Source organism: Hevea brasiliensis, chromosome 16 (assembly GCF_030052815.1).
Source record: "Hevea brasiliensis isolate MT/VB/25A 57/8 chromosome 16, ASM3005281v1, whole genome shotgun sequence".
Classification (NCBI taxonomy): domain Eukaryota; kingdom Viridiplantae; phylum Streptophyta; class Magnoliopsida; order Malpighiales; family Euphorbiaceae; genus Hevea; species Hevea brasiliensis.
In genome coordinates this window covers 70,487,272-70,513,307 of record NC_079508.1, presented here as the reverse complement: position 1 = coordinate 70,513,307, position 26,036 = coordinate 70,487,272, and the positions used below count along the sequence as shown (strand labels likewise).

The 26,036-nt window shown below is 38.6% G+C and overlaps 1 protein-coding gene and 1 pseudogene across 1 annotated transcript; both read right to left on the bottom strand.

Moving 5' to 3' along the window:
* Positions 1-91: 91 nt before the first annotated feature.
* LOC131174715 (hydroquinone glucosyltransferase-like) lies at positions 92-16,810 on the bottom strand (annotated as a pseudogene).
* Positions 16,811-17,830: 1,020 nt separating this feature from the next.
* On the bottom strand, positions 17,831-18,748 carry LOC110656306 (uncharacterized). Its single transcript, XM_021812992.2, has one exon. The coding sequence runs from the start codon at positions 18,480-18,482 to the stop codon at positions 17,970-17,972; it is 513 nt and encodes a 170-aa protein (XP_021668684.2). The 5' UTR covers positions 18,483-18,748; the 3' UTR covers positions 17,831-17,969.
* Positions 18,749-26,036: the final 7,288 nt, after the last annotated feature.

Below are 26,036 nucleotides of genomic sequence, written 5' to 3'. Positions count from 1 at the left end.
TATAATTTTAACAGTATTAAATTTTATCTAGTCTAATTATTATATATTAATGTTATATTTTTAATTTTTATAATATTATTTTTTTTATGTGTTAACCTAAAAAATTTCTGGATCCACTATTAAGCTCACTGATTGAACCGGTCCGAGTGAGCGGTCCAACATGGTAAATGAAAGGACTTCTAACCTCTACTAAAGCCTTAAAAGCATCGGCTACCAAATCCATAAAACTATTAATAAGGGTTTCAATAGCCAATGGGTATAGCTTGCAAATGTGAAGAATCCATCTGTTAGTGTCATCTTTTCTGTCATGAACAGGGTCCGTGAGATCTCTTCAGTGAATCGGCACGACCCAGGAAATTTTAACTGTTCAGACAAATCTCTATAATCACAGGTATATGTTTCATCAAGCTTAGGCAAATGAAAAACCGAAGACAATGCTATGCAGTTGCAGGAAAGAAAATATAGGGCAAAACATTGAACTCTCTAGTGATTTCAATGGCATCTAGACTGAAAAGATCAACGACTAGAGTCACTACACGAGATGCTCGGTTAAAGCTTAAAAGATTCACAGGGTGCAAGAAGAGAGCGAGACAAGCTAACTATGATATGAGTCTCGATTTGAACATCTTGAGGGAGGTCATCAAAATTGACCGAAAGAAAAAAGGTGGAGATTATGGAATTAGGTAAGGGTTAAAGAAGTTGCTTTGGGGGTTTTGATGTAGCCACGAGTTCCTTTGATTGGTCTTGATGCCAAATCACCCTGAAACACCCAAAGAGAGTGAGGTCGGCGACTTTCTGGCATGCCACTTAGATGTTTAAGTTAGAAATTGAATATCAGATATTTAATGGGTGTTAACATAATTTTAGTCCTATTAAGAATGCATACCTGATTAGAGATCTTTTTCTTTAATTTATAGTTTGAGATCTTTAGAGAGCCGTTGTATAAATTAGAGGCGAGAATTTAAGCGTTCCTAGCTCTTCTCCTAAGATTCGTGCATGTAATCTTTCCTTAATGATTGACTTTTCATACCGTCACTATGATGTTGTTTGGTTATGCTTGGTCGAGTGTGTTGCCTATGTTTGAGTTATTACTTAGCTTGGTTAGATCCGAGCATCATTGATATTCGATTTGAACTGGACAAAGTGATACTCGATTGACAGGCGACTAAGTTATTTCCTAATATCTTTTGATCGTGCTTGACTTTTGATTACCACATTAATTACCACGCTCGCTTTATTGACTTTTTAATTAGTTTTTAAGACGAGTGACATCAGGTTCCATGAGCCAACCATTGTTAGGTCCGAGGAAGGTGACTAAGAAGTTGTGGTGGAGAATGAGTATGTTTGGCAACTTCTTCAACATTGATCAATGGCAATGGTTCTACACAAATTCCAACTTCTCATAAAATTAATTGGGCAATATGTGAATGTGATTATATAATTATTAAATGAAATCAGAGCGTCTTTCATTAATGGCAAGTGTTTCAAATCCCCTCTCCATAATAAATAAACCAGCGCTAGTGCCCCTCCAGCGCCCTTCCCTCGCTGCCGGCAGCCCCTCGCCGAAGATAAAATGCACTCCAAAGAGCTCCCCATGCGTGCGCAACTCTTGGGGTTCCTTCACCGTTTCTGGCGATTCCGGCCACCAATTAGACTGGGTCTTGTTCCTTTTTTATTCTACTCCTCACAAGCTTTCTATAGACACTAATTTTATGAATTTTCATTCAGCGATTTATGCGAATCAAAGCCTGTGAAGTTTTAGCCCTTTTTGACTTTCAGGCTAGATTTCTCCCAAACTGTAAATCCTACAAAAAATCTGAGACCACCAGTGCATCCTACACGTCGAGAGCTTTGTAACGACACCAATTTGAAATTTTTCCAACACCAAAAATTTGGTGAATCCCACGAACTTGCTAGTATTTTTTCATGTCTTTATTGAGTCTTCTTTAATTAAATAAAAACTATATTCTAACTCTTGGTGTCGTGGGCTTCACATAGGTGTTTTCGTTTTGAAGAAATTCCACTAGCGACTGGGACTGCAGTTTCAAGCCAGACGCTTGGGTTGACGAACCCACTGTGTAAGTGGGTCAATAGTACAGCGCTTTCCATCATTTTCAGATGCTCCAGATGCATTCCAAGTGTTAAAATTAGTGTAAGTAAATATAAACTCTGAATTCTCCTTTTACCTAATGTTGAGTTTAGAATAAAAATCCATAAAATATTCATAGGTAACTAAAAAATTATAATTTCAATTGCAATAGTAGAATAGCATTGTTAAAGACTGCATAAAATAATTATAGAATTTTTAAGGTTAATTTAGATAGTTTTTGCAAAATATTAGTTTTAAGCTAAATTGTGTAGTTAAATGAGAATTGACTGGTTTGGCAAGCCCAGAAGGGGTATTGTGTTATTGTTGTGTTGTGGGCCTGAGACTTTTTGGATTGAGAAATGTTAGTTGAGTTATTTTGCAGGTTGGGTAGGTTCTAGGTATAGAGAAAATTCTAACAGATTTTCAGCATAAATTTAGAGTGTCTTTGACTCTATAATTCTTTGGTATGATTTATTATTGATAAATTTTTTGAATATAATTATTTAGGTGATTCAAGTCAACATTTCTCTTCTTCTCAGCCGTCCTAGTAAAATTTGGATAATCTGTGAGTTTGATATTAATTTTATTTGTAATTTCGATATTGTTAATTTATATTCAAGGCATGCTCATGCATTCACTTATATGTTTTTATGTAATTAGTTAAATGCTAGGCACACTCCTCTACTGCGTATGTTATTGAATTTATTTGTAGATGATGCTTTAAGATAACTTGGAGCTCTGTGTGTGTGTGTTAGCGTCAGTATGTGTAGATATGAATATGGGTAGGACAGGTAGTCATGGCTAGAGCTTGACTCGCTGAGATCCAATCCTTATATATGGATAATTCGGGGTGAGCACGGCTTTGAGTTGATCTCGCTTGCCCTCACACTCGGATTATTAAGCGAAAATCTGGCTTAAGTTAACCTCGCTGGCAGGTGTTAGATTAAAAGAGATGTATAGGGAATCAGCTCTCATATGTGTATTGATGTGACACATGGGTACATGCGTGCTCCAAATTATCTCTTGTGTGAATATTGATTGAATTGTTTGAACTATGTGAACGTGTTGCATTTTATGCATAGGAATGCATTAGATTTAGATAGTTATAGAAACTATATTTAAAGTCAATATCTTACTCCCTGAGTAGAATGCTCACCCCTGTTCAACTATTTTTTCTCAGATAACAGGTGGCTTTATTTATGATTAACCTGCTTTCTTTTCCCACAGGTTTAAATAGAAATTATTTTGACTTGTTTTTATTATCTTTTATTTAAATCTAAAATTCCGCATGGATCAATAGTTATATTTTTATTTGGGTTGTAATAACTTATGTAACACTCCTAATTTTCAAAAAATTATTTTATATGTAAATATAAAAATTTTAGTCTAACCCTTGGTATTGTAGGCTTTGTGTAAGTACTTTCATTTTCTGGCAATTCGACCGTCGTCCGGATTTACAATTTCGGGCTGAGCAGATAAGCTGCCGGAATCACTTTAGAATCGGGTCAAAGTTAGAAGCAAACCCACCATTTTCAGACGCTCCAAACACGTTCCAAGCGTCAGAATTAGCATAGGTAAACCCGAACTTCAAGTTTCTTCAATTTTATAGTGCTGAGTTTAGAATAAAATTTCATAAAATATTTGTGGGTAGTTAAAAAATTATAATTCCTTTTGTATTAACTTAGTAATATTGCTAAGGACCGCAGGGCAAAATTTTAGAATTTTTAGAGCTCATTTGGGTAGTTTTTACAAAAAGGGTTAGTTGTAGAGATTAAATTATAATTTTCTAAAATTGTAGTTGTTAACTGTTTGGATAGGCCCTGGAGGAGCCATATGATGTGATTGAGATATGGTTGTGTGACTTGTGGATATAGAAGTGTATTTTTAAGCCTTTTTGCAGGTTTGGTAGGTCCTAGGTATTGGGAGAATTTTGTCAGATTTTTGACACAACTTAGGGTGTCTTTGGTTCTTTTTAAACTTTTATTGAGTCAATTATATTAAATAATTATAATGAATTTGTTAGGTGAGTCGAGACAACCTTCCTCCTCAGCCCAGCCGCCACAGTGACCTTGGTTCACGTCTGTGAGTAAAATATTGATTTTAATTATAATTTCAATATTATTATATGTTCAGGCATGCCCATGCATCACTTATAAATATATATTTATGTAGTTAAATACTAGACACATTTTAAATTGCATCTTTATTTGATGAAATGTTGTGGATGTTGTTTTTATGGTAATTTGGAGTAGTGTGCGTGTGTTGGCGTGCGTGTGGTCGTGACATTGGATATGGACAGGATGGGTAGACGCGGCTGGATCTTGACTCGCTGAGACCCGATCCTTTTATGGATAAGTCGGGGTAGGCACGGCTCGAGATAATCTCGCTGGTCCCCGCATTTAGTCTATTAAGCGAAAGTCTGGCTTGAGATGTACTTGCTAGCAAAGGTTGGATTAAGAGAGCTGTATAGGGGATCAGCTCCCATATATGTACTATTTGAATATTATATGGGTGTATGAGTGCTTCAAATTACCTTTTGCTATTATGATGTGATTTGTATAAAAATTATGAAGGTATTGCATTCCACTCTTTAGAATGCATTAGCCCTAGATAGCTATAGAAATTATGCTTAAAATTTGTATTTTAATCTTTGAGTCAAACGCTCACTCCTGTTCACCTTATTTTTCCAGGATACAGGAGAGTTCTTGTTGAGTTTTAACCTGCCTCCCTTGTCACGACCCAACCTATGGGCCGGACCGGCACTAGGACCTGGGCCAGCCTAAAGCCCCCGAGGCCCGTAGTAAGCCTTAACTATTCATTAACCCAACTCTAAGGCCCATTTGGGCCCAATATCAAGAAAACAAACGGGCCAGTCAGGCCATAAAATGGACTTTCCAACGGGGAGTTTTCGACTCACCCGACCTGTAAACACAATAAACAATCCATTGGGGAGCTCAGCTCACCCTCCACATACTCATCAACATAATAATAAATGGGAGCTCAGCTCCCTCATCCAATCCATCAAACAGACTTAAAATATTAAGTTTACAGGTCCAACATGAATATAATATTACAGACCAATTTCAAATAATTACTGCTAACACATGCGGAAATTCTAGGAGTAATTAAAATTACACAATATTGATAAACAACCTGCGAGGTAAAAAGGCAGTTAACCTGAACAAAATATCCTCTGTGGCTGTAAAATTTTTGAACAGAGTGAGCAGAGTAAAATATCAATCTTAACTATAATCTCTATAACTATCTCAAACTAATGCAACTTGTAGAGTGAAATGCAACACACACAACATTTTCACATCATAACATCAAAAGGTAATTTGGAGCACTCACACACTGTAGTATCAATCATAACATATGGAGTGATCACTCTCTTAAATCCAACAATTACTCAAGCTCGGACTTCCACTTAATAACCAAATCGAGGGTCAATTACTCAAGCCGTGACTACCCCTTGAAGGAACGGGTCCCAATTACTCAAGCCGTGACTACCCGTCCTATCCATAGTCCACACCACATCACGCTCCAAATTACCACAACAACATCCATGGTACATCAATGATTATGAATGCAACATAAATCGTGCCTAGAGTTTAACTACATAAATATATGCATATAAGTGATGCATGAGCATGAACATATAATAATATCGAAATTATAATTAAAATTAATATTTTACTCGACTTGACGACAAATGGAGGAAGAACTCACCGACAATCATATTACATTTATTTAATACAATCGACTCAATACAAATAAAGAAAAGACCAATTCGTCCTAAGTCAAAATCGAGTCTCCCTATACCTAGGACCTACCCAACTGCAAAGGGCTAAACGCACTTCTATACTCACAATCCATACATCTTCAATCATATCACACAGCCCTCGGGCCCATCAAATCAATCATCCATCACAATACGTAAAATTTCAATTTAGTCCTTATTATTGATCATTTTTGCAAAGCACAAACAAGCTCTAAAAATTATAAAACTTTGCGGTCCTTAGCAATATTACTAAGCTATTGCAAAAAGAATCGTAATTTTCTAAGCTACCACGAATATTTTATGGATTTTTAATCCTATTTAAGCACTAGAAAATTACTTAAAAACTAGGTTCTGGTTTACCTTTGCCGATTCCGACTTCGGGGCGTCGACAATGGGGCTAGCCAAAACCTCGGCCCAATTCGAGACTTTTTTGAATCGAGGATACCTACGAAGCCCATAACACGGGGTTAGCACATAAATTTTTCAGAATTTTCTAAGCTCATTTAATGCTCGAAATTACGGGACCCAAAAAGCGGTGTCGGAAAAATTCGAAATTTATGTCGCTCTCGACGAATGGAGCGTGCTGGTGGCCTCGGTTTCCTCGTGGGATTCACGGTTTTAGAAATCTAGCCCAAAAGTCGAAATGGGCTAAAATCTTCCCGAGCAAAAATCGGACAAACCGCTCGATGGATTTCGGCGTTCTTGGTGTCTATGGAAAGCTCTCGAGTAGATGATTTTAGACACAAGACCGGTCCAATCGGTGGCCGGATCGGAGGAGAGAAAAGAAAGAAAAGAGAGGGACGCGTGGGAGAAGAAAAAGGAAAGGTTCGATTCGACCGGTCCGATCCGGTCGATTCGAAATACAAAATTTTGAATTTTTATCGCCTTGGGACCAAAACGAGGTCCAAAAATTAGAAAAAATTAGTAAAACAAAAATCGTAGACTCCAAATATATTTTTAGTTTTGCCACGTGGTCTTTAAATTAATTTTTAAAAATCATCAAAGTTTATATTTTGGAAAATCGAACCCGATTTTTAAAATCAAAAATCTCAAAAAATTCCTAAAATTTAAATAAAATTAAAATATCAAAAATACTCATAAATAATAAAATTTGGGGTGTTACATTCTTCCGAAAATTCGTCCTCGAATTTTTACACAAGCGAATAAAACACATGATTATGCATTGAACAAGTAAGGTACTTGCTACGCATGTCCCGCTCGACTCCCAGTGCACTCTTCCACCGATCGACTCCTCCACAAAACCTTAACCATAGGGATCTGTTTGGATCTCACTGTCTCACTTGGTAGTCCACTATGGCTGCTCCTCAAATGTCAAGTTCTCTTTTAGCTCTATCACATCATGAGAAGGATCGGGAATGTATTTCGAGCATGGAGATGTGAAACACGGATGAACGTGAGAAAGGTTGGGTGGTAGCTCCAACAATCGCTCCAACTCTATCCGTAACCTCAAAAGGTCCGATATACCGAGGTGCCAACTTGCCCTTCTTTCCAAATCTCATGACTCCTTCATTGGAGAAACCTTCAGAATACATAGTCGCCATCGCAAACTCCACATCCTCCCGTCTGGGTCCGCATAACTCTTCTATCTAAAGATCGTTCCTCGATTAAAGGAACTACCTCAAGTGTCTTGCACTAGGTCTACATCATGCACTTTCGCTTCCCCATTTCTGTCCAACACAGAGGAGACCTACACTTTCTTCCATATAATGCCTCATAGGGTGCCAACCCTATGGAGTGATAATCGTTGTTGTAGGCAAACTCCACGAGCTAGCTCATCCCACGACCTCCAAAATCCAAGACACTCATGCGAAGCATGTCTTGATGTTTGGATCGTCCCTTTCGAGGGTGGAAGGTGTTCAAGTTCAGTGTGCCAAGTGCCTCGCAACTTTCTCCAAAACCGAGAAGTGGGGGGCCCTGATATTATGGAACTCCATGCAATCGACTATTTCTCGAATGTAGAGTATGTAGTCTTTAAGAAGTGAGCTGATTTGGTCAAGCGGTCTACAATTACCCATATCGAGTCATATCCTCGCGTGGGTACGAGGCAACCAGTCACAAAATCCATAGTAATCATTTCCCACTTCCATTCCGGGATAGGGAGCTCTTGCGACTTCACGCGGGTCTACCGTGTTCAAACTTCACCTTCGACAAGTCAAGCACTTGGACACAAAGTGCTATGTCTCTCTTCATGCCATTCCACAAAGAGCTATCTTTCACATCATGGTACATCTTGGTGGAACACGGTGGATCTTGTCAGATGTATAGTGTGCCTCTTGCATGATTTCATTCTGAGGTTGTCCACATCGGGCACACATATCCTAGAACCTTGCACTAGGGCGCCATCATTGGCAAATCCAAACTCACCACCTTCACCTTGTACTCTTTCTATGATCTTCATCAATTGTTGGTCTGGAAACTCGACTCTGTCTCTCAAGTCCGGCCTCACCGAAAAGTGAGCCAACAATACCCCTCATCCGACAGATCTAGGATTAAACCTTGATCCATCAACTCATGTACTTGAATCAACGGTCTCTTCTCTCTCGAAATGAAGATTTTGCTCAAGGCATCCGCCACAACATTGGCCTTTCCAGGTGGTACCGGATGGTGCAATCATAGTCTAAGCTCCATCCATCTCCTCTGTCTCAAGTTCAAGTCCCTCTGTTGGAAGATGTACTTCAAACTTTTGTGGTCGGTGTATATCTCGCACACTTCACCATACAGATAGTGTCTCCAGATCTTTAGTGCAAAGATTACAGCCGCCATTTCCAAATCATGGGTGGGGTAGTTGCTCGCCATGCCTCTTGGTGTCTTGAAGCATAAGCCACTACCTTTCCATTCGCATCAAAACACACCCTAGGCCAACTCGAGGCGTGCGTATCCTTCACCACTCACGGTAGTGTCAACATGGTTAGACACTCCTTAAGCACGGAAACTCACCTCACGCTTATCTGTCCAAATGAATGGAACATTCTTCTGGTCAACTTAGTTAGGAGAGCCGCTATCCCGGAGAAATCTTGCACAAACTAAACCAGAAAACTTCGCACCTCTTGTAGGCCTAAGCCAAGACTTCAATTTTCTTGGGATCCACTTGAATGCCGTCACTAGAAACCACGTGTCCCAAGAATGAGATGCTTTCTAGCCAAAATTCACATTTCAAAATTTGGCATATTGCTCCTCAACGTCCGCAACACCATTCTCAAGTGCCACACGTGTTCTTCCTCGGTCCGAGAGTATGGACAGAATGTCATCTATGAATACGATGACAAACGGTCCAAAATGGCTTGAACACCTGTTCATCAAGTCCATGAAGGTGCATTAGTGAGTCCAAAAGACATCACCAAGAACTCATAATGACCATATCTTGTCCCGAAGCCGCTTTTGGACACGTCCTCATTCCCGATTCTCAACCGATGGTAAGATCGCAAGTCTATCTTGGAAAAGAATCTAGCTCCTTGGGTGATCAAACAAATCATCGATCCGAGGAAGTGGATACTTGTTCTTCCACCTTGTTCAGTCGATACACAACCTCAATGACCCATCCTTCTTTCTCACAAATAGAACAGAAGCGCCCCAAGGTGAAGTGCTCGGACGTATAAAACCCTTGTCCAAAAGCTCCTGTAGTTGCTCCTTGACTCTTTCGGTGCCATCCCGTAAGGTGGCATGGATATGGGGTTTGTACACAACATCAATACAAAACTCTATTCCCTTGTGGCAACCCGGAAGCTCTTCAGGAAGACATCCATGAATTCTCCGACAAACAGAACATTTTCCATGCCGACACCTTCTACAGAGGTATCTCTCACCAATGCCAAATACCCTTGGCATCCACGCCAACATTTTTCCGCACTAATTGCGACACCAAATTATATGGAGCCACGCTCTGTCACCATCAAAGCTAAACTCTTCCACACGGTATGTGGAAATACACCTTTGTTCCTAAAGTGGCATAGTGAGTTGCCAACCAATCCATCCCCAAAATTACATCAAAGTCCACATCGGTAGAGGGACCAAGTTGGGAGGATCTTTCCATCCACTACCACCGGAAAAACCATATCGACATCTATGTTGTCACTAAGTGGGGTAGCTACTGATAAAGGGCACTCTAAAGTTGTAGGGTTTCTACCCAACCTCATGGCAAATACAGGGGAGACAAATGAGTGCGTAGGACCCGGATCTATCAAAACACGAGCCTCATAAGAAGAATAGCATTTGAAGCTTGAGCATCCCGGTGGGTCGAGTGAAAACCGAGCTTGACCCCTACGAGTGGCGTAACCAGCATCGACTTCTACCTCGACCGCCTCCAAATCCACGTCCCTTGTCCTGCCATGTTGGAAGTACCCGGATACAGCTGGCGAGGAACATTTGCAACAGAACCCTGTGATCCCGTCTGTGGCTCGCTGAACATGGGGCATTCTCTAGCAAAGTGACCCGGTTGGCCACACCTGAAGCATACTCCTGATCCCATCAAACAAGAACCTGAATGTCCTCTTCCACACTGTGCACAAGGTGCCAAGGAGGATCTGAACTGGACCCGAACTACTATACGGATCCGTTGCGAATCCTCGTGGAAACCACTTCTCTTGCTCCTACCCTTTCCTCTGTAATTACGCCACCACCGGAGTACCCATGAAAGGGACACCGAGGAACCCTCGCTGCTTTTTCTTTGCTCTGTCATCCACAGATAGCTAATCTCAACTCGATCAACCACCACATCAAAAGATCGATCCGACATCATGGGTTCGCATACCTCTGTCAAGCCCCTTTAGGAATCTTTTCACCTTCATAGTCTCTGTAGATAGGGGCATATCTCGCTCAATTAGCATATTCATCTGCTGCACTGCCATTCTGTCTTAAGGCCTCAAAGGCCCACTGCTTCTGATCTCTGAAGCTTTCTGGCACAAACCGATTGATAAAAAGTTCCACAAACTGAGCCCATGTCAAACCCTCCATCCGGTAACACGTAGTCATTCATCCATTGCCTAGGCATGGGCCCCATGACGTCCGCATACATTCTATCAATCTTCTATCACCAATCGAATCCAAAACCGATATGCATCGTCGACACATCATAGGTAGCACCAACTTCTTAAAATTTATGATCTGCTTGTAAGGTTCCTCTTGGTGCGGTGGAGCTGTGGAGGGTGGACCATATCTCGCGCCATCATGTCGATGGTTCTCTGCGCTAGAGTAGGCGCCATAGGGTCCATGGGACCTGTGCCATGAAAGACTGCTCTTCTACTTGGCGGCTCTAGGCCTCCTACCCGCCTCCTGGCGGCGCCTCATCTGTCGACACCTCGTCGGGCACATACGCATTTTCTGAAATTCAGAAAGATTAGCCCACAAAATTCAAAATTGCACATTGCACTCTATAGACTCATATTTACACACAATATATGAAAAACTAGAAGCAAAGACGACAATGCAAGACGAATATGGACCCTATTTTTCCGCATGTGACTCCTATTAGACTTTTCCCAACACTTTAGACAACTTTTCCTAGGAATGGAGCCTAAGCTCGATACCACATTTGTCATGACCCAACCTATGGGACTAGGACACCCTAAAGCCCCGAGGCCCGTAGTAAGCCTTAACTAGACAATAACCCAACTCTACGGCCCATGTGGGCCCAATATCAAGAAAACAACCGGACAGAGTCCGGCCATAAAATGGACTGTCCAACGGGGAGTTTTCGACTCACCCGACCTGTAAACACAATAACCAATCCATTGGGAGCTCACCACCCTCCACATACTCATCAACATAATAATAAATGGGAGCTCGGCTCCTCATCCAATCCATCAACAGACTTAAAATATTAAGTTTACAGTCCAACATGAATATAATATTAGACCAATTTCAAATAATTGCTAACACATGCGAAATTCTAGGAGTAATTAAAATTACACAATATTGATAAACAACTGCGAGGTAAAAGCAAAGTTAACCTAACAAAATATCCTCTGTGCTTTGTAGCTGTAAAATTTTTGAACAGAGAGAGTAAAATATCAATCTTAACTATAATCTCTATAACTATCTGAAACTAATGCAACCTGTAGAGTGAAATGCAACACACACAACATTTTCACATCATAACATCAAAAAGGTAATTTGGAGCACTCACACACCCTGTAGTATCAATCATAACATATGGGAGCTGATCCCCTACTCTCTTAAATCCAACAATTACTCAAGCTCGGACTTCCACTTAATAACCAAATCGAGGGTCAATTACTCAAGCCGTGACTACCGCCGTGACTACCGTCCTCCCATCCATAGTCCACAACACATCACACGCACGCCAACGCACACTGCTCCAAATTACCACAACAACATCCATGGTACATCAACAGGTATGAATGCAACATAAATCGTGCCTAGAGTTTAACTACATAATTATATGCATATAAGTGATGCATGAGCATGCTGAACATATAATAATATCGAAATTATAATTAAAATTAATATTTTACTCCATTTGACTTGACAAATTATCCGTGGGCGGAGGAAGAAGACAATCATATTACATTTATTTAATACAACTGACTCAATACAAATAAAGAAAAAGACCAATTACGCCCTAAGTCGTTAGAAAATCGAGTCTCCCTATACCTAGGACCTACCCAACCCGCAAAAGGGCTAAAAACGCACTTCTATACTCACAATCCATACATCAACAGTTCAATCATATCACACGCCCATCAAATCAATCATCCATCACAATACGAAAATTTCAATTTAGTCCTTATTATTGATCATTTTTGTAAAGCCCAAACAAGCTCTAAAAATTATAAAACTTTGCGGTCCTTAGCAATATTACTAAGCTATTGCAAAAGAATCATAATTTTCTAAGCTACCACGAATATTTTATGGATTTTTAATCCTATTTAAGCACTAGAAAATTACGAAAAACTAGGTTCGGGTTTACCTTTGCCGATTCCGACTTTTCGGGGCGTCGACAATGGGGCTAGCCAAAACCTCGGCCGAGACTTTTGCTCGAAATTTGAATTTCCGCGAATCAAGGATACCTACGAAGCCCATAACACGGGGTTAGCACATAAATTTTTCAGAATTTTCTAAGCTCATTTAATACGAAATTAGTTGTGGGACCCAAAGCGGTGTCGGAAAAATTCGAAATTTATGTCCGAATGGAGCGTCTGGTGGCCTCGGTTTCCTCGTGGATTCAGAAATCTAGCCCAAAAGTCGAAATGGGCTAAAATCTTCGAGCAAAAATCGGACAAACCGCTCGATGGATTTGGCGTTCTTGGTGTCTATGGAAAGCTCTCGAGTAGATGATTTTAGACATAAGACCCGGTCCAATCGGTGGCGGATCGGATTTGGCAGGGAGGGAGGAGAGAGAAAAGAAAGAGAAAAGAGAGGGAGAAGAAAAAGGAAAGGGAGTTCGATTCGACCGGTCCGATCGATTCGAAATACAAAATTTTGAATTTTTTGCCTGGGACCGAAAACGAGGTCCAAAAATTCCGAAAAAAATTCCGTAAAACTCAGAAAAATACGTAGACTCCAAATATATTTTTAGTTTTGCCACGTGGTCTTTAAATTAATTTTTAAAAATCATCAAAGTTTATATTTTCGGAAAATCGAACCCGATTTTTAAAATCCGAAAAATCTCAAAAAAAATTCCTAAAATTTAAATAAAATTAAAATATCAAAAATACTCATAAATAATAAAATTTGGGGTGTTACATCCCTCCTTCGCAGGTCATTTAATAATGTCTGTTATATTTTGTATAATTTTACTAAATTTTATAACTCCGCATGTGTTAGAAGTACTTTATTTAATTTGGGTTTGTATTATAATTGCCATGTTAAAGCTGTAAACCTGTTAAATGCATGATTGGATGAGGGAGTGATGCACTTGAATTATATAGATATTTTTAAGTATAATTGTATACTATCTCATAGCATTTAGGTAAGTAATCTCATGCATAGTAGTTGATTTCATTAGTTTTTGTAATTTCTATTATCAAGCCCTTAATTCCATGTTTTCTACATCATTTCAGGTATTTGGGTGAAGCCCCAGAGTATAGGAGTACAAAAGGAAAGCTTGGATAAGTCAAAAGACTCAGAATTTCTGCTGATACAAAGTACACGGGCAGTGTAAGCTAAGCCACAGACCCGTGTAACCTTCTGCCAGATGAAAGCCAGAGAGCCAATGGAGAAACAAAAGTACAAGGGTCATGTAATTGGACCCATGTAATCTGTAGGGACCTGTGTAAGTCTCTGCTGGGCACAAGCTTGAAGAACTTTCTGAGAACAAAAGTACACGGCCCGTGTAACTAGGCACGTGTAGCCAGCACAGAGCCGTGTAAGTCTTTGTGCTAATGCAAGACTCCACAATTTCACTCCAGTAAGTTGCACGGCCCTGGGCCGTGTAGTGACACACGGGGCATGTGCCTTGCGGTAGCCAGTTTTCAAACCTGAATTCTCACTCTTGTTTACACATTCAAATCAGACTCTTAAGCCTTTTGGGACTCAAAATGACCTAACCTAAAACAGCTATTATAAATAGAAAGAGAAAACATCTAAAAAGGAGAGGATCCTTTGACAGCAAATTTTTTAGGAGTTTTAAAGAGACTCGCATTCTGCACTCTCTCCAGCCATCTTGAGGAGAAGAATATCAGTATCAAGGGGAGTTTTTCAGCCGAAGTTCCACAAGATCAAAAATGTAGACTCTCTTCGGTTCCTTTATTCCATCTCCTTAAATGGATTTTTATTGTTTTATTTCTTCTATATGATTTCTTTTTACTATCTTTACCTTTTTATCATGATGTTTGCTAAACTCATGAGTGAGTAGTTTTTATATTCTGGAATTGGGAGAGTAATGCTTGTAATTATTGTTATGGATAAACATTAAGTTTTATTTATTGGATTTGAGATTTGTTCCTTGATTTAATTTCTTGTGATCTTAATGCATCATATGTGCTGGTACCCACTTAGTATTGATTGTAGATATTAATTAGAAGACTAAAAGGTAAAGATTAATATTAGAAAATCAAGATCTTGAACTTAGGAATTCTGACCTAGACATAGGCTAATACCTTTGTGAAACTTCAAAATTAGTCAAAGACCTTAAGGGATTTTAATTAATTTGATCGCCACGAAAATCGGGTTTAAGTTAATTAGAATACACCCTAGGTACCTTGAGAGAGGACTTAGGATACCTTATGACTGATTTCCATCAAGGTAAACTATTCTCAAAATCAGTAAATAAATAAGATAACATCCATAGTAAGATTCAGGTGTGAAATCTTAATTCTAGAATTGTTTCAAAATAGATTACTTCATTTTAAGTTTATCATTTTAGTGTTTAAAATAGACAACTTCCATTCCTTCATTGTTCGATAGCCTAAACAGTCAAAATTACTGTGTAGATTGGTACTTACTAATCAAATTCCTCGTGGGAATCATACTTTACTCATCACTTTATTACTTGTTAACGATCCGTGCACTTGCGGTGATTGTAAAACCAACAAACAGGGAGCTAAGCTCCCATTTGATTTTATGACGTTATGAGTATGTGGAGAGAGAGCTGAGCTCCCTAAATTGTTATAAGCATTGTGCTTACAGGTCGAGTGAGTCAAAACTCCCTGTTGTATAGTCCATATTATGACCAAATTCTATCCGGTTGAATTCTTAAAATTGGGCTTAATATGGGCCTTAGGATTGGGTTAAGAAATAGTTAGGCTTACTACGGGCCTCGAAGGTTTTAAGCTGGCCCAAGTCTTAGTGCCGGTCCAACCCATAGGTTGGGTCATGACAACTTAGTTCTGGAGTTATAAAATTAATTATGTGAGATTGCATGGATGTATAAGATATTTATTATTAATGACGGAGGGAGCTGAGTTCCTAAGTGTTGATATATGTGATTTGAGGATTGTGAGGGTGAGCTGAGCTCTCCATATTATTGATATTATTTGTTTACAGGTCAGGTGAGTTAATACTCCCCATTGGATAGTCCAATTTACGGCCGAATTCTGTTCATTTGTTTTTTTTGAAATTGGGTTTTATAAATGGATTAGAAATAGTTATGTTTACTATGGGTTTCAGGGCCTTCATGCTGACCTAAGTCCTAATGCCGATCAGGCCCAGAAATCTGGTCGTGACATCAACGACTAGAGCCACTACAGGCGATGCCTCAATTAAAGCCCTAAAAGATTCACATAGTGCAAGTAGAGAGTGAGACAAGCTAAGTATGATTTGAATCTCGATTTGAACATCCTGAGGGAGGTCCTCAAAAGAAGAAAGGTGGAGAATATGGAATTCGGTAAGGCTTAAAGAAGTTTCCTTGGGGGTTTTGATGTATCCGTGAGTTCCTTTGATTGGTCTTGATGCCAAATCACCCTAAAACATTAAAAGAGAGTGAGGTCGGTGACTTTCTGGTCACCACTCCGATACTCAAATTAGAAATGGAATATCAAATATTCAATGGGTTTTAATAGGATTTCAATCTTATTAAGAATGCGCACCTAATTAGAACTCTTTTTCTTTAATTTATAGTTTAATATCTTTAGAGTGTCGTTGTTTCCAGCTTTTTTCTCGAGATTCTTGCATGTAATCTTTCCTTAATGATTGACTTTTCATACTATCACTATGATGTTGTTCGGTTATGCTTGGTCGAGCGTGTTATTGCTCGGCTCGGTTATATCTGAGCATCGTTGATATTCGATTTGAACCGGACAAAGTGATATTCGATTGACATTTGACAAAGTTATTTCCTAATATCTTTTATCCGTGCTTGACTTTTGATTACCACATTAATTACCACGCTGGCTCTATTAACCTTTTAATTAGATTTTAAGACGAGTGATATCAGGTTTCATGAGCCAACAATCGTTAGGTCCGAGGAAGGTGACTAAGAAGCTGTGGTGGAGAACGAGTTTTTTTGGCAACTTCTTCAACATTGATCAATGGCAATGGTTCTACACAAATTCCAACTTTTCATAAAATTCATTGGGCAATATGTGAATGTGATTGCAGAATCATTAAATGAAATCACAGCGTCTTTCATTAATTTGCAAAATTTTCAAATCCCCTCTCTATAATAAATAAACCCAACAACTTGTAAGCCTGAGTTTATGGCCTCTTATAATCTATGGCTCTGCAAGTCTCGTTGAGACAGATAATGAATTTCCGGGCCCTACGAGACATATTTCCATAAATTTTTGTTCAGAATTACAAATTGTCCGTAGTTCATATTGCTTTCTGTGTATAGTCTTCCAATAAATTTGAGGCATGTTTCGCAGGTCCACAGTTTAATACCCACAACTCAATTCAGTTAAATTAACTTTACAATTGAATAATTAGGAACTCGAATGATTCTAAGAGGTAGAATATGAGATAATCCTCTTCTTTTGAATTTGTCCCATGTATTGATAGAGAACTCAGATTCTTGTGCATATTTTAAGAACATTAACTAATATCACAATTGACTACAATATTTAGTTTAGGCAGTCTTTTGTTTTTTATATTTAGAAGCAAGTAAAATAGTAGAAATATTAAGGCACTTATGTGATTGGGACAATAAAAAAATAATATTAAAAAAATAATATTTAATTTTTTTCTTAGATGAACGATAATGATTGATTAAAATTATGAAAAAATTTGATCAATGAATTGACAATAAGTTGGTAATAGTCTGTAAGTTACACAGTGAAAATTAATTTTTTTAATTACAAAAGTGAAAAATAAATAAATAGAAAGATTCAAGTCGGAGATAATTAACATTTAAGACTATCATAGTGGAGTTAAACTATTTGATAATGATTTGAGGAAATTTCATGGAAGAATGGGAGATGAAAGGAAAGTAAAGCAAATCATGCATCATCAAGCTCATGAATTAATAACTCAAAACTCAAAATAGCTCTAACCTATCACCCATTTTTACCGATCATTATTCAAATAAACCATGAAAGTGGGTCAAATAAGCAACAAGAAGAAATTAGTATCATAGATAGATAGACAGATATATACAACAAAAACATAACAAGGGAAACAAAAATATATTATTCCTAATCTGTAATTATACAAAAACTATGTTCATATGATCTATATAGACCATTATTAGGCACATGAAATACCCATCATGGAACTGGCCGTGAACCTCTCCGACCCAGTTCTCCTCACCAAGGAATTAATCTCCGGTGAGAATCCGCCAAAATCAATCTCCGGCACCTCAGGGATGGTGGAAAGAGCTCCAGACTTATCATAAACGACGTAGTATTCATGGCCCGGTCGACCTTTACTACCAAATATGCCGCTAGAATTCTGTTTAGACTTGAACATGGATTTCAAGAACTTGTTAAGTGACCGAGAAATTTTAGAGGTTTTCTTTGAGACAGAAGGAGGAAGAGAAAGAGGAAGAGGAGGCTGAGAATTCTCTACTGCCACAGGCACTCTTCGATCAGGTAAATGAGGCATGGATAAAGTTCTTGAATGTATAGCAGAGTAAAGTTGACGCTCGAAAGATTTGAGCTCAAAAGAATCATAAAGAGTGCTTCCACAGTCCCAAACAAGAGGGTTATCAGAGATGGGTTTTTGCTGGTGGGTATTTGTTGACTCTTGGAGCTTTTCCATGACTGGGAGAAGGAGGCGAAAGAGAAGAGAAAGAGGGATATATAAATAGTAGTAGAAGATATGTTAGGCTTTTCTCTTGAGGGTAGGTATACTATGAAAGGCGTTGGTTATGAGCTAAATCAAGGACACGTTTCAGAGTTCACGGCAAAAGCATACGGGCCATTAAATTCTCCATTTCCGTGTAAGAGGCATCGTCCTTACTGGCAGCTCTGAATTTATTGAGGGGAAGGTCGGCATTTTCTTCTCATTTTGCCTTCGAGTCACGATTTCTCTCTTATTATTTTTTTTATTTATTTATAATCTTCATGTTTATAGAAAGAAAAAGAAGCTGTAATCACATTTTTTAAGAGTTAATGATGTGACCCTAACGCTATCCCAATGATAAATTATAATATTAATCATACACGTGGATCCCACATCCATAAATCTTGTATAAAAAATGCACACCTCAACATGTCCCATTAATATGAGTGGAAAACTGATTACAAGATTTATAGATTAAAGTAATAATTGGATACTAACGTAATGGGGTATGTGTGACTGAATTATTTGTGGAAAAAAGGCCAATTTGAGGGGGATATGTAACCGAAATTTCCATCACCCAATCGGCATATGACCCTACGGCCACCCTGTGAATAGTTGTTTTCTACTCCTTTTTTGGATTTTCTTCTTAATTTTGGGTGGATCACATGTTCATTATATTTGTATGCAAGCGACTGCTCTGAATTAATATGTATAATTTATCCATATAGTTTTTTTTTTTAATTATTTTTTGCTTAATTTTTAATTGAAAATGTGTTTTGTGAAGATGAGCAGCATTAGTTACAAATTTTAAAAAATATATAAAAATTATTTTATTATTTTATTATAAATTTCACATAAAATTAATTTTTAGCTAATATATTTAAAGAAAGTTTTTTAATAGTAATATCAAATAAATACATAATTATTAGTATTTTTTTTTCATTTCTTTCTATTTTATCAATTAATTAAATTAATAAGTTCAACAAAATTTGTTATTTCTTAATTAAGTTAATAATTTAATATTATATATCTAGTAATATGCATTTTTTTTTCCTTCTTTGATAATTATTTATCAAGTAATACCTTCAAAACATGGTTAGGCTAAGCTAAGCATGTAACTTGGGTTTTTATTATTGAAAAAAAAGGTGCCAACAAGTTGTTATTTTCATTAAAAAAAAATTAAGCACATCTAATTTTCATTTGTTCCATTAAAAATAATTTATACATGCAAAATATTTTTCATAAAAATTATTTTTTAAGAAAATATTTTTCATTATTTTATTATAATATTAAACTATTAGTATGCATTTATGTTATGTATAAATGTTTTCACATTTTAATGAAATTGTTAAAGTTTGAAGAATGAATTATTTTTTTCTAAAAGGAAGTAATTTTTCATAAAAATAATTTAATTTTTTATTTATTAATTTATTTTTTTAATATTTAAATAAAAAAAATTAAAAAAAAAAATAAATATTTTTTACGAAATAAACGAAGTCCTAAGTGTTAAATAAAATAATCTTGAAATGATATTTTAAAGGAGTGAGAAATGAAAATTTCCACCAGATTATTCTAGGATGATATTAGAATTCATCTTCCAGCTAAATTTTAGTGTAATTGCCAAGTTAAGCAAAATCATTTAATTAAATTTTGATTAAAAATGGAATTTACATAAATGGGTAAGAAATAAAAGGGAAAGAAAAAAAAAGTCTATATAAACCTTATAAATGGAAATAGAATAGAGTCCTTACAGGGTTGAATAACAAGTATGAATCTAAGAATTGATCATATTATTGGTTTTTTTTTTAATAATTTATGGTCTGATATTTTTATGAGTTTTTATTTATTAGGATTAAGTTTTCTATCCATACAATTTTAAAATTATACTCTTACTTGATGTATTTAAAATAAATAATTTTAAATTATTTTAAATAAATTTAAATTATGATTAATAAGAAATAAAACTGTTGTACATATTCAAAATAAATAATTTTAAAATATTCTGAATATAATTAAATCATAATTAACAAAAAATGATGTTTTCATCTAATATATTTTGCTGATATTATTAGATTTTTTTTACTGATATTTTTTTTTACATATAACAATAAATGTCACGACCCAACCTATGGGCCGAACCGGCACTAGGACCTGGGCCAACCTAAAGCCCCCGAGGCCCGTAGTAAGCCTAACTATTCACTTAACCCAACTCTAAGGCCAATTTGGGCCCAATTTCAAGAAATCAACCGGACGGAGTCCGGCCATAAAGTGGACCTTTCAACAGGGAGTTTTTGACTCACCCGACCTGTAATCAAAATATATCATCACTTGGGGAGCTCAGCTCACCCTCCACATACTCAAATCAACATAAAGATAAATGGGAGCTCAGCTCCCTCATCCAGTCCATCAAACATGCATATAATAATTTTACAGGTCCACATAATAATTATATTACAGACCCGAATCATTTAAATATTTCTAACACATGCGGAAATTCTAAGATTTAACAAGTTTATACAAACGTTAATAATCGACCTGCGAGGAAGAAAGCAGGTTAATCTCAAAAATATCCTCCCGTGGCCTGAAAAAAATATTGAACAGGAGTGAGCGTTCGACTCAGAGAGTAAAATATCAATTTTAACCATAGTCTCTATAACTATCTAAAACTAATGCACCCTGTAGAGTGAAATGCAACATCAACAACGTTTTAACATCATAACATCAAAAAGGTAATTTGGAGCACTCACACACCCAGTAGTATCAATCATAATATATGGGAGTTGATCCCCTATACAGTTCTCTTAAATCCAATCTGGTGCCAGCGAAGAACTCAAGCCGGACTTTCGCTTAATAAACCAAATCGAGGTCCCAGCGAAGAACTCAAGCCGTGTCTACCCTGAAGGACCGGGTCCCAGCGAAGATCTCAAGCCGTGTCTACCCGTCCTATCCATAGTTCACACCACATCACACGCACGCCAACGCACGCACACTGCTCCAAATTACCACAGCAACATACATGGCACTTTCACAGTTATGAATGCAACATAAATCGTGCCTAAAGTTTATCTACATAGATATGTGCATATAAGTGATGCATGGGCATGCTTGAACATATAATAATAGTGAAATTATAATTAAAATTAATATTTTACTCACAGACTTGACAACGATCACTGTGGCGGCTGGGCGGAGGAAGAAGGCTGTCCCGGCTCACCTGACAATTACATTACAATTTTTAATATAAATGACTCAATACAATTAAGAAAAGACCAAATACGTCCTAAGTCGTGCCGAAAATCCGGCAGAGTCTCCCCTATACCTAGGACCTACCTAACCTGTAAAAGGGCTCAAAACACACTTCTATATTCACAATCCATATATCCACAACTCAATCACATCACATAGCCCCTCCTGGGCCCATCAAATCAATCATTCATCATAATATGTAAAATTTCAATTTAGTCCTTATAATTGATCATTTTTACAAAAATTACCCAAACAAGCTCTAAAAATTCTAAAACTTTTCCCCGCGGTCCTTAGCAATATTACTAGGCTATTGCAAAAAGAATTATAATTTTCTGAGCTACCACGAATATTTTATGGATTTTTAATCCTATTTAAGCACTAGAAAATTACGAAAAAGCAAGGTTCGGGTTTACCTTTGCCGATTCCGACTTCTGGAGCGCGCTCGGGACATCTGACAATGTGGGGGTAGCCAAAACCTCGGTCCAATTCGGAGACTTTTCCGGTAACAGGTCTGTCTGGCCCGAAATTTGCAGACCCGGTCAACTGTCGAATTTCCGCGAATTAAGGATACCTACACGAAGCCCACAACACGGGGGTTAGTACATAAATTTTTCAGAATTTTCTAAGCTCATTTAATGCTCGGAAAAACACTGCGAAGTTCCGTGGGACCCACCGAAAAACGGTGTCGGAAAAATTCGAAATTTATGTCGCCGCGAAGCTCTCGACGAGTGGAGCGCTCTGGTACTCTTGGTTTTCTCGTGGGATTCACGGTTTGCGAGAAATCTAGCCCGAAAGTCAAAATGGGCTAAAACTTCCTGGGCAAAAATTGGACAAACCGCTTGATGGATTTCGGCATTCTTGGTGTCTATGGAAAGCTCTCGACGAGTAGATAATTTTAGATACAAGACCCGGTCCGATTGGTGGCTGGATCGGCCGGATTTTGGCTGGGAAGTCGAAACGTCGCGCGCGGGAGGGAGGGGAGTTCGCGTGCGTTTTCCGGCCGTTTGGGGCGGCGGCTGGCCAGGGGAAGGAGGTGGGACGGCACGCCGGTGAGCTGGGGTGGCGGGGGAGGTGGCTGGCCGGCGGGCTGGGGCGGGAGGAGAGAGAAAACGGGAGAAAGAGAGAAGGAGGAGGAGACGCGCGCGGGAGGAAGAAAAAGGGGAGGGAGCCGGTCCGATCCGTTCTGGTTCGATTCAGTCGGTTCGATTCGAAATTCAAAATTTTGAATTTTTACTCTGTCTCGGGACTGAAAACGAGGTCCAAAAATTCTGAAAAAATTACAGAAAACTCATAAAAATTCGTAGACTCCAAATATATTTTTAATTTTGCCACATGGTCTTTAAATTAATTTTTAAAAATCATCAAAGTTTATATTTTCGAAAAATCGAACCCGATTTTTAAAATCCGAAAAATCTGAAATAATTTCTTAAAATTTAAATAAAAATTAAAATACCAATATTACTCATAAAATAATAAATTTTAAATTTTTTTTTTGGGTGTTACATTCTTCTCCCCTTACAGAAAATTCGTCTTCGAATTTTTTACACAAGGCAGAATAAAGCACATGATTATACATTGAACAGATAAGGGTACTTGCTACGCATGTCCCGTTCTGACTCCCAAGTGCACTCTTCCACTGACTGGCTCCTCCACAAAACCTTAACCATAGGGATCTGTTTTTGATCTTAGCTGTCTCACTTGGTAGTCCACTATGGCTATAGGTTGCTCCTCAAATGTCAAGTTCTCCTTTAGTTCTATTACATCCGGCTGTAGTACATGAGAAGGATCGGGAATGTATTTCCTGAGCATGGAGATGTGAAACACGGGATGAACGTGAGAAAGGTTGGGTGGTAGCTCCAACCGGTAGGCAACTGCTCCAACTCTATCCGTAACCTCAAAAGGTCCGATATACCGAGGCGCCAACTTGCCCTTCTTTCCAAATCTCATGACTCCCTTCATTGGAGAAACCTTCAGGAATACATAGTCGCCTACTGCAAACTCCACATCCCTCCGTCTGGGGTCTGCATAACTCCTCTGCCTACTGAAAGCTGTTTTCAATCGTTCCCTGATTAAAGGAACTACCTCTGAAGTGTACTGCACTAGGTCTACATCATGCACCTTTGCTTCTCCCATTTCCGTCCAACACAGAGGAGACCTACACTTTCTTCCATATAGTGCCTCATAGGGTGCCATCCCTATGCTGGAATGGTAACTGTTGTTGTAGGCAAACTCCACTAAAGCTAGCTGAACATCCCATTGACCTCCAAAATCCAAAACACTCATGCGAAGCATGTCTTCCAGTGTTTGGATTGTCCTTTCGGACTATCCGTCTGTCTGAGGGTGAAAAGCCGTACTGAAATTCAACTGTGTGCCAAGTGCCTCCTGCAACTTTCTCCAAAACCGCGAAGTGAACTGGGGTCCTCTGTCAAATATTATGGAAGCCGGAACTCCATGCAATCTGACTATTTCTCGAATGTAGAGTCAGGCATACTGTGCCACAGAATATGTAGTCTTCACAGGCAAGAAGTGAGCTAATTTGGTTAGGCGGTCTACAATTACCCATATCGAATCATATCCTCGTGTGGTACGGGGCAACCTAGTCACAAAATCCATAGTGATCATTTCCCACTTCCATTTTGGGATAGGGAGCTTTTGCAGTTTCCCTGACGGTCTCTGGTGTTCAAACTTCACCTTCTGACAAGTCAAGCACTTGGACACAAAGTCTGCTATGTCTCTCTTCATGCCATTCCACCAGTAGCTATCTTTCACATCATGGTACATCTTGGTGGAACCTGGGTGGACACTATACAGTGTATAGTGTGCCTCTTGCATGATTTCATTTATGAGATTGTCCACATCCGGCACACATATCCTTGAACCTTGCATAAGGGCGCCATCATTGGCAAACCCGAACTCACCACCTTCACCTTGCTGTACTCTTTCTATGATCTTCATCAATTGTTGGTCTCTGTGCTGGGAAACTCTAACTCTATCCCGCAAGTCTGGCCTCACTGAAAAATGAGCCAACAATACCCCCCTCATCTAAAAGATCTAGGATTAAACCTTGATCCATTAACTCATGTATTTCCTGAATCAACGGTCTCTTCTCTGCTGAAATGTGCGCCAAACTGCCAGAAGATTTTCTGCTCAAAGCATCTGCTACTACATTGGCTTTCCTGTGGTGGTACCGATGGTGCAATCACGATCTTCGTAAGCTCCATCCATCTCTTCTGTCTCAAGTTTAAGTCCCCCTGTTGGAAGATGTACTTCAAACTCTTATGGTTGGTGTATATCTCGCACACTTCTCCATACAGGTAGTGTCTCCAGATTTTTAGTGCAAAGATTATAGCCGCCATTTCCAAATCATGGGTGGGGTAGTTCTGCTCATGCCTCTTCAGCTGTCTTAAAGCATAAGCTACCACTTTTCCATTCTGCATCAAAACACACCCTAGGCCAACTCTGAAGGCATCACAGTACACGGTGTATCCTTCACCACTCATAGGTAGTGTCAACACAGGGGCGGTAGTTAGACACTCCTTAAGCTTCTGGAAGCTCTTCTCACAGTCATCTGTCCAAATGAATGGAACATTCTTCCGAGTTAACTTAGTTAGGGGAGCCGCTATCCTGGAAAAATCTTGCACAAAACGCCTATAGTGGCCAGCTAAACCCAGAAAACTTCACACCTCAGTGACTGTTGTAGGCCTAAGCCAATCAGTTACAGCTTCAATTTTCTTGGGATCCACTTGAATACCGTCACTAGAAACCACGTGTCCCAAGAATGAGATGCTTTCTAGCTAAAATTCACATTTCGAAAATTTGGCATATAGCTGGTGCTCCCTCAAAGTCTGCAACACCATTCTCAAGTGCCACACGTGTTCTTCCTCGGTCCGAGAGTATACCAAAATGTCATCTATGAATACGATGACAAAACGGTCCAAAAATGGCTTGAACACCCGGTTCATCAAGTCCATGAAGGCTGCTGGTGCATTAGTGAGTCCAAAAGACATCACCAAGAACTCATAATGACCATATCTTGTCCTGAATGCCGTTTTGGACACGTCCTCATTCCTGATTCTCAACTGATGGTAGCCTGATCGCAGGTCTATCTTGGAAAAGAATCTAGCCCCTTGGAGCTGATCAAACAGATCATCGATCCGAGGAAGTGGATACTTGTTCTTCACAGTCACCTTGTTCAGCTGTCTATAGTCAATGCACAACCTCAATGACCCATCCTTCTTTCTCACAAATAGAACAGGAGCACCCCAGGGTGAAGTGCTCGGACGT

Bases quoted from the DNA above. Each gene is read 5' to 3' on its own strand.
- LOC110656306 (XM_021812992.2), bottom strand. From the start codon at position 18,482: ATGGAAAAGCTCCAAGAGTCAACAAATACCCACCAGCAAAAACCCATC.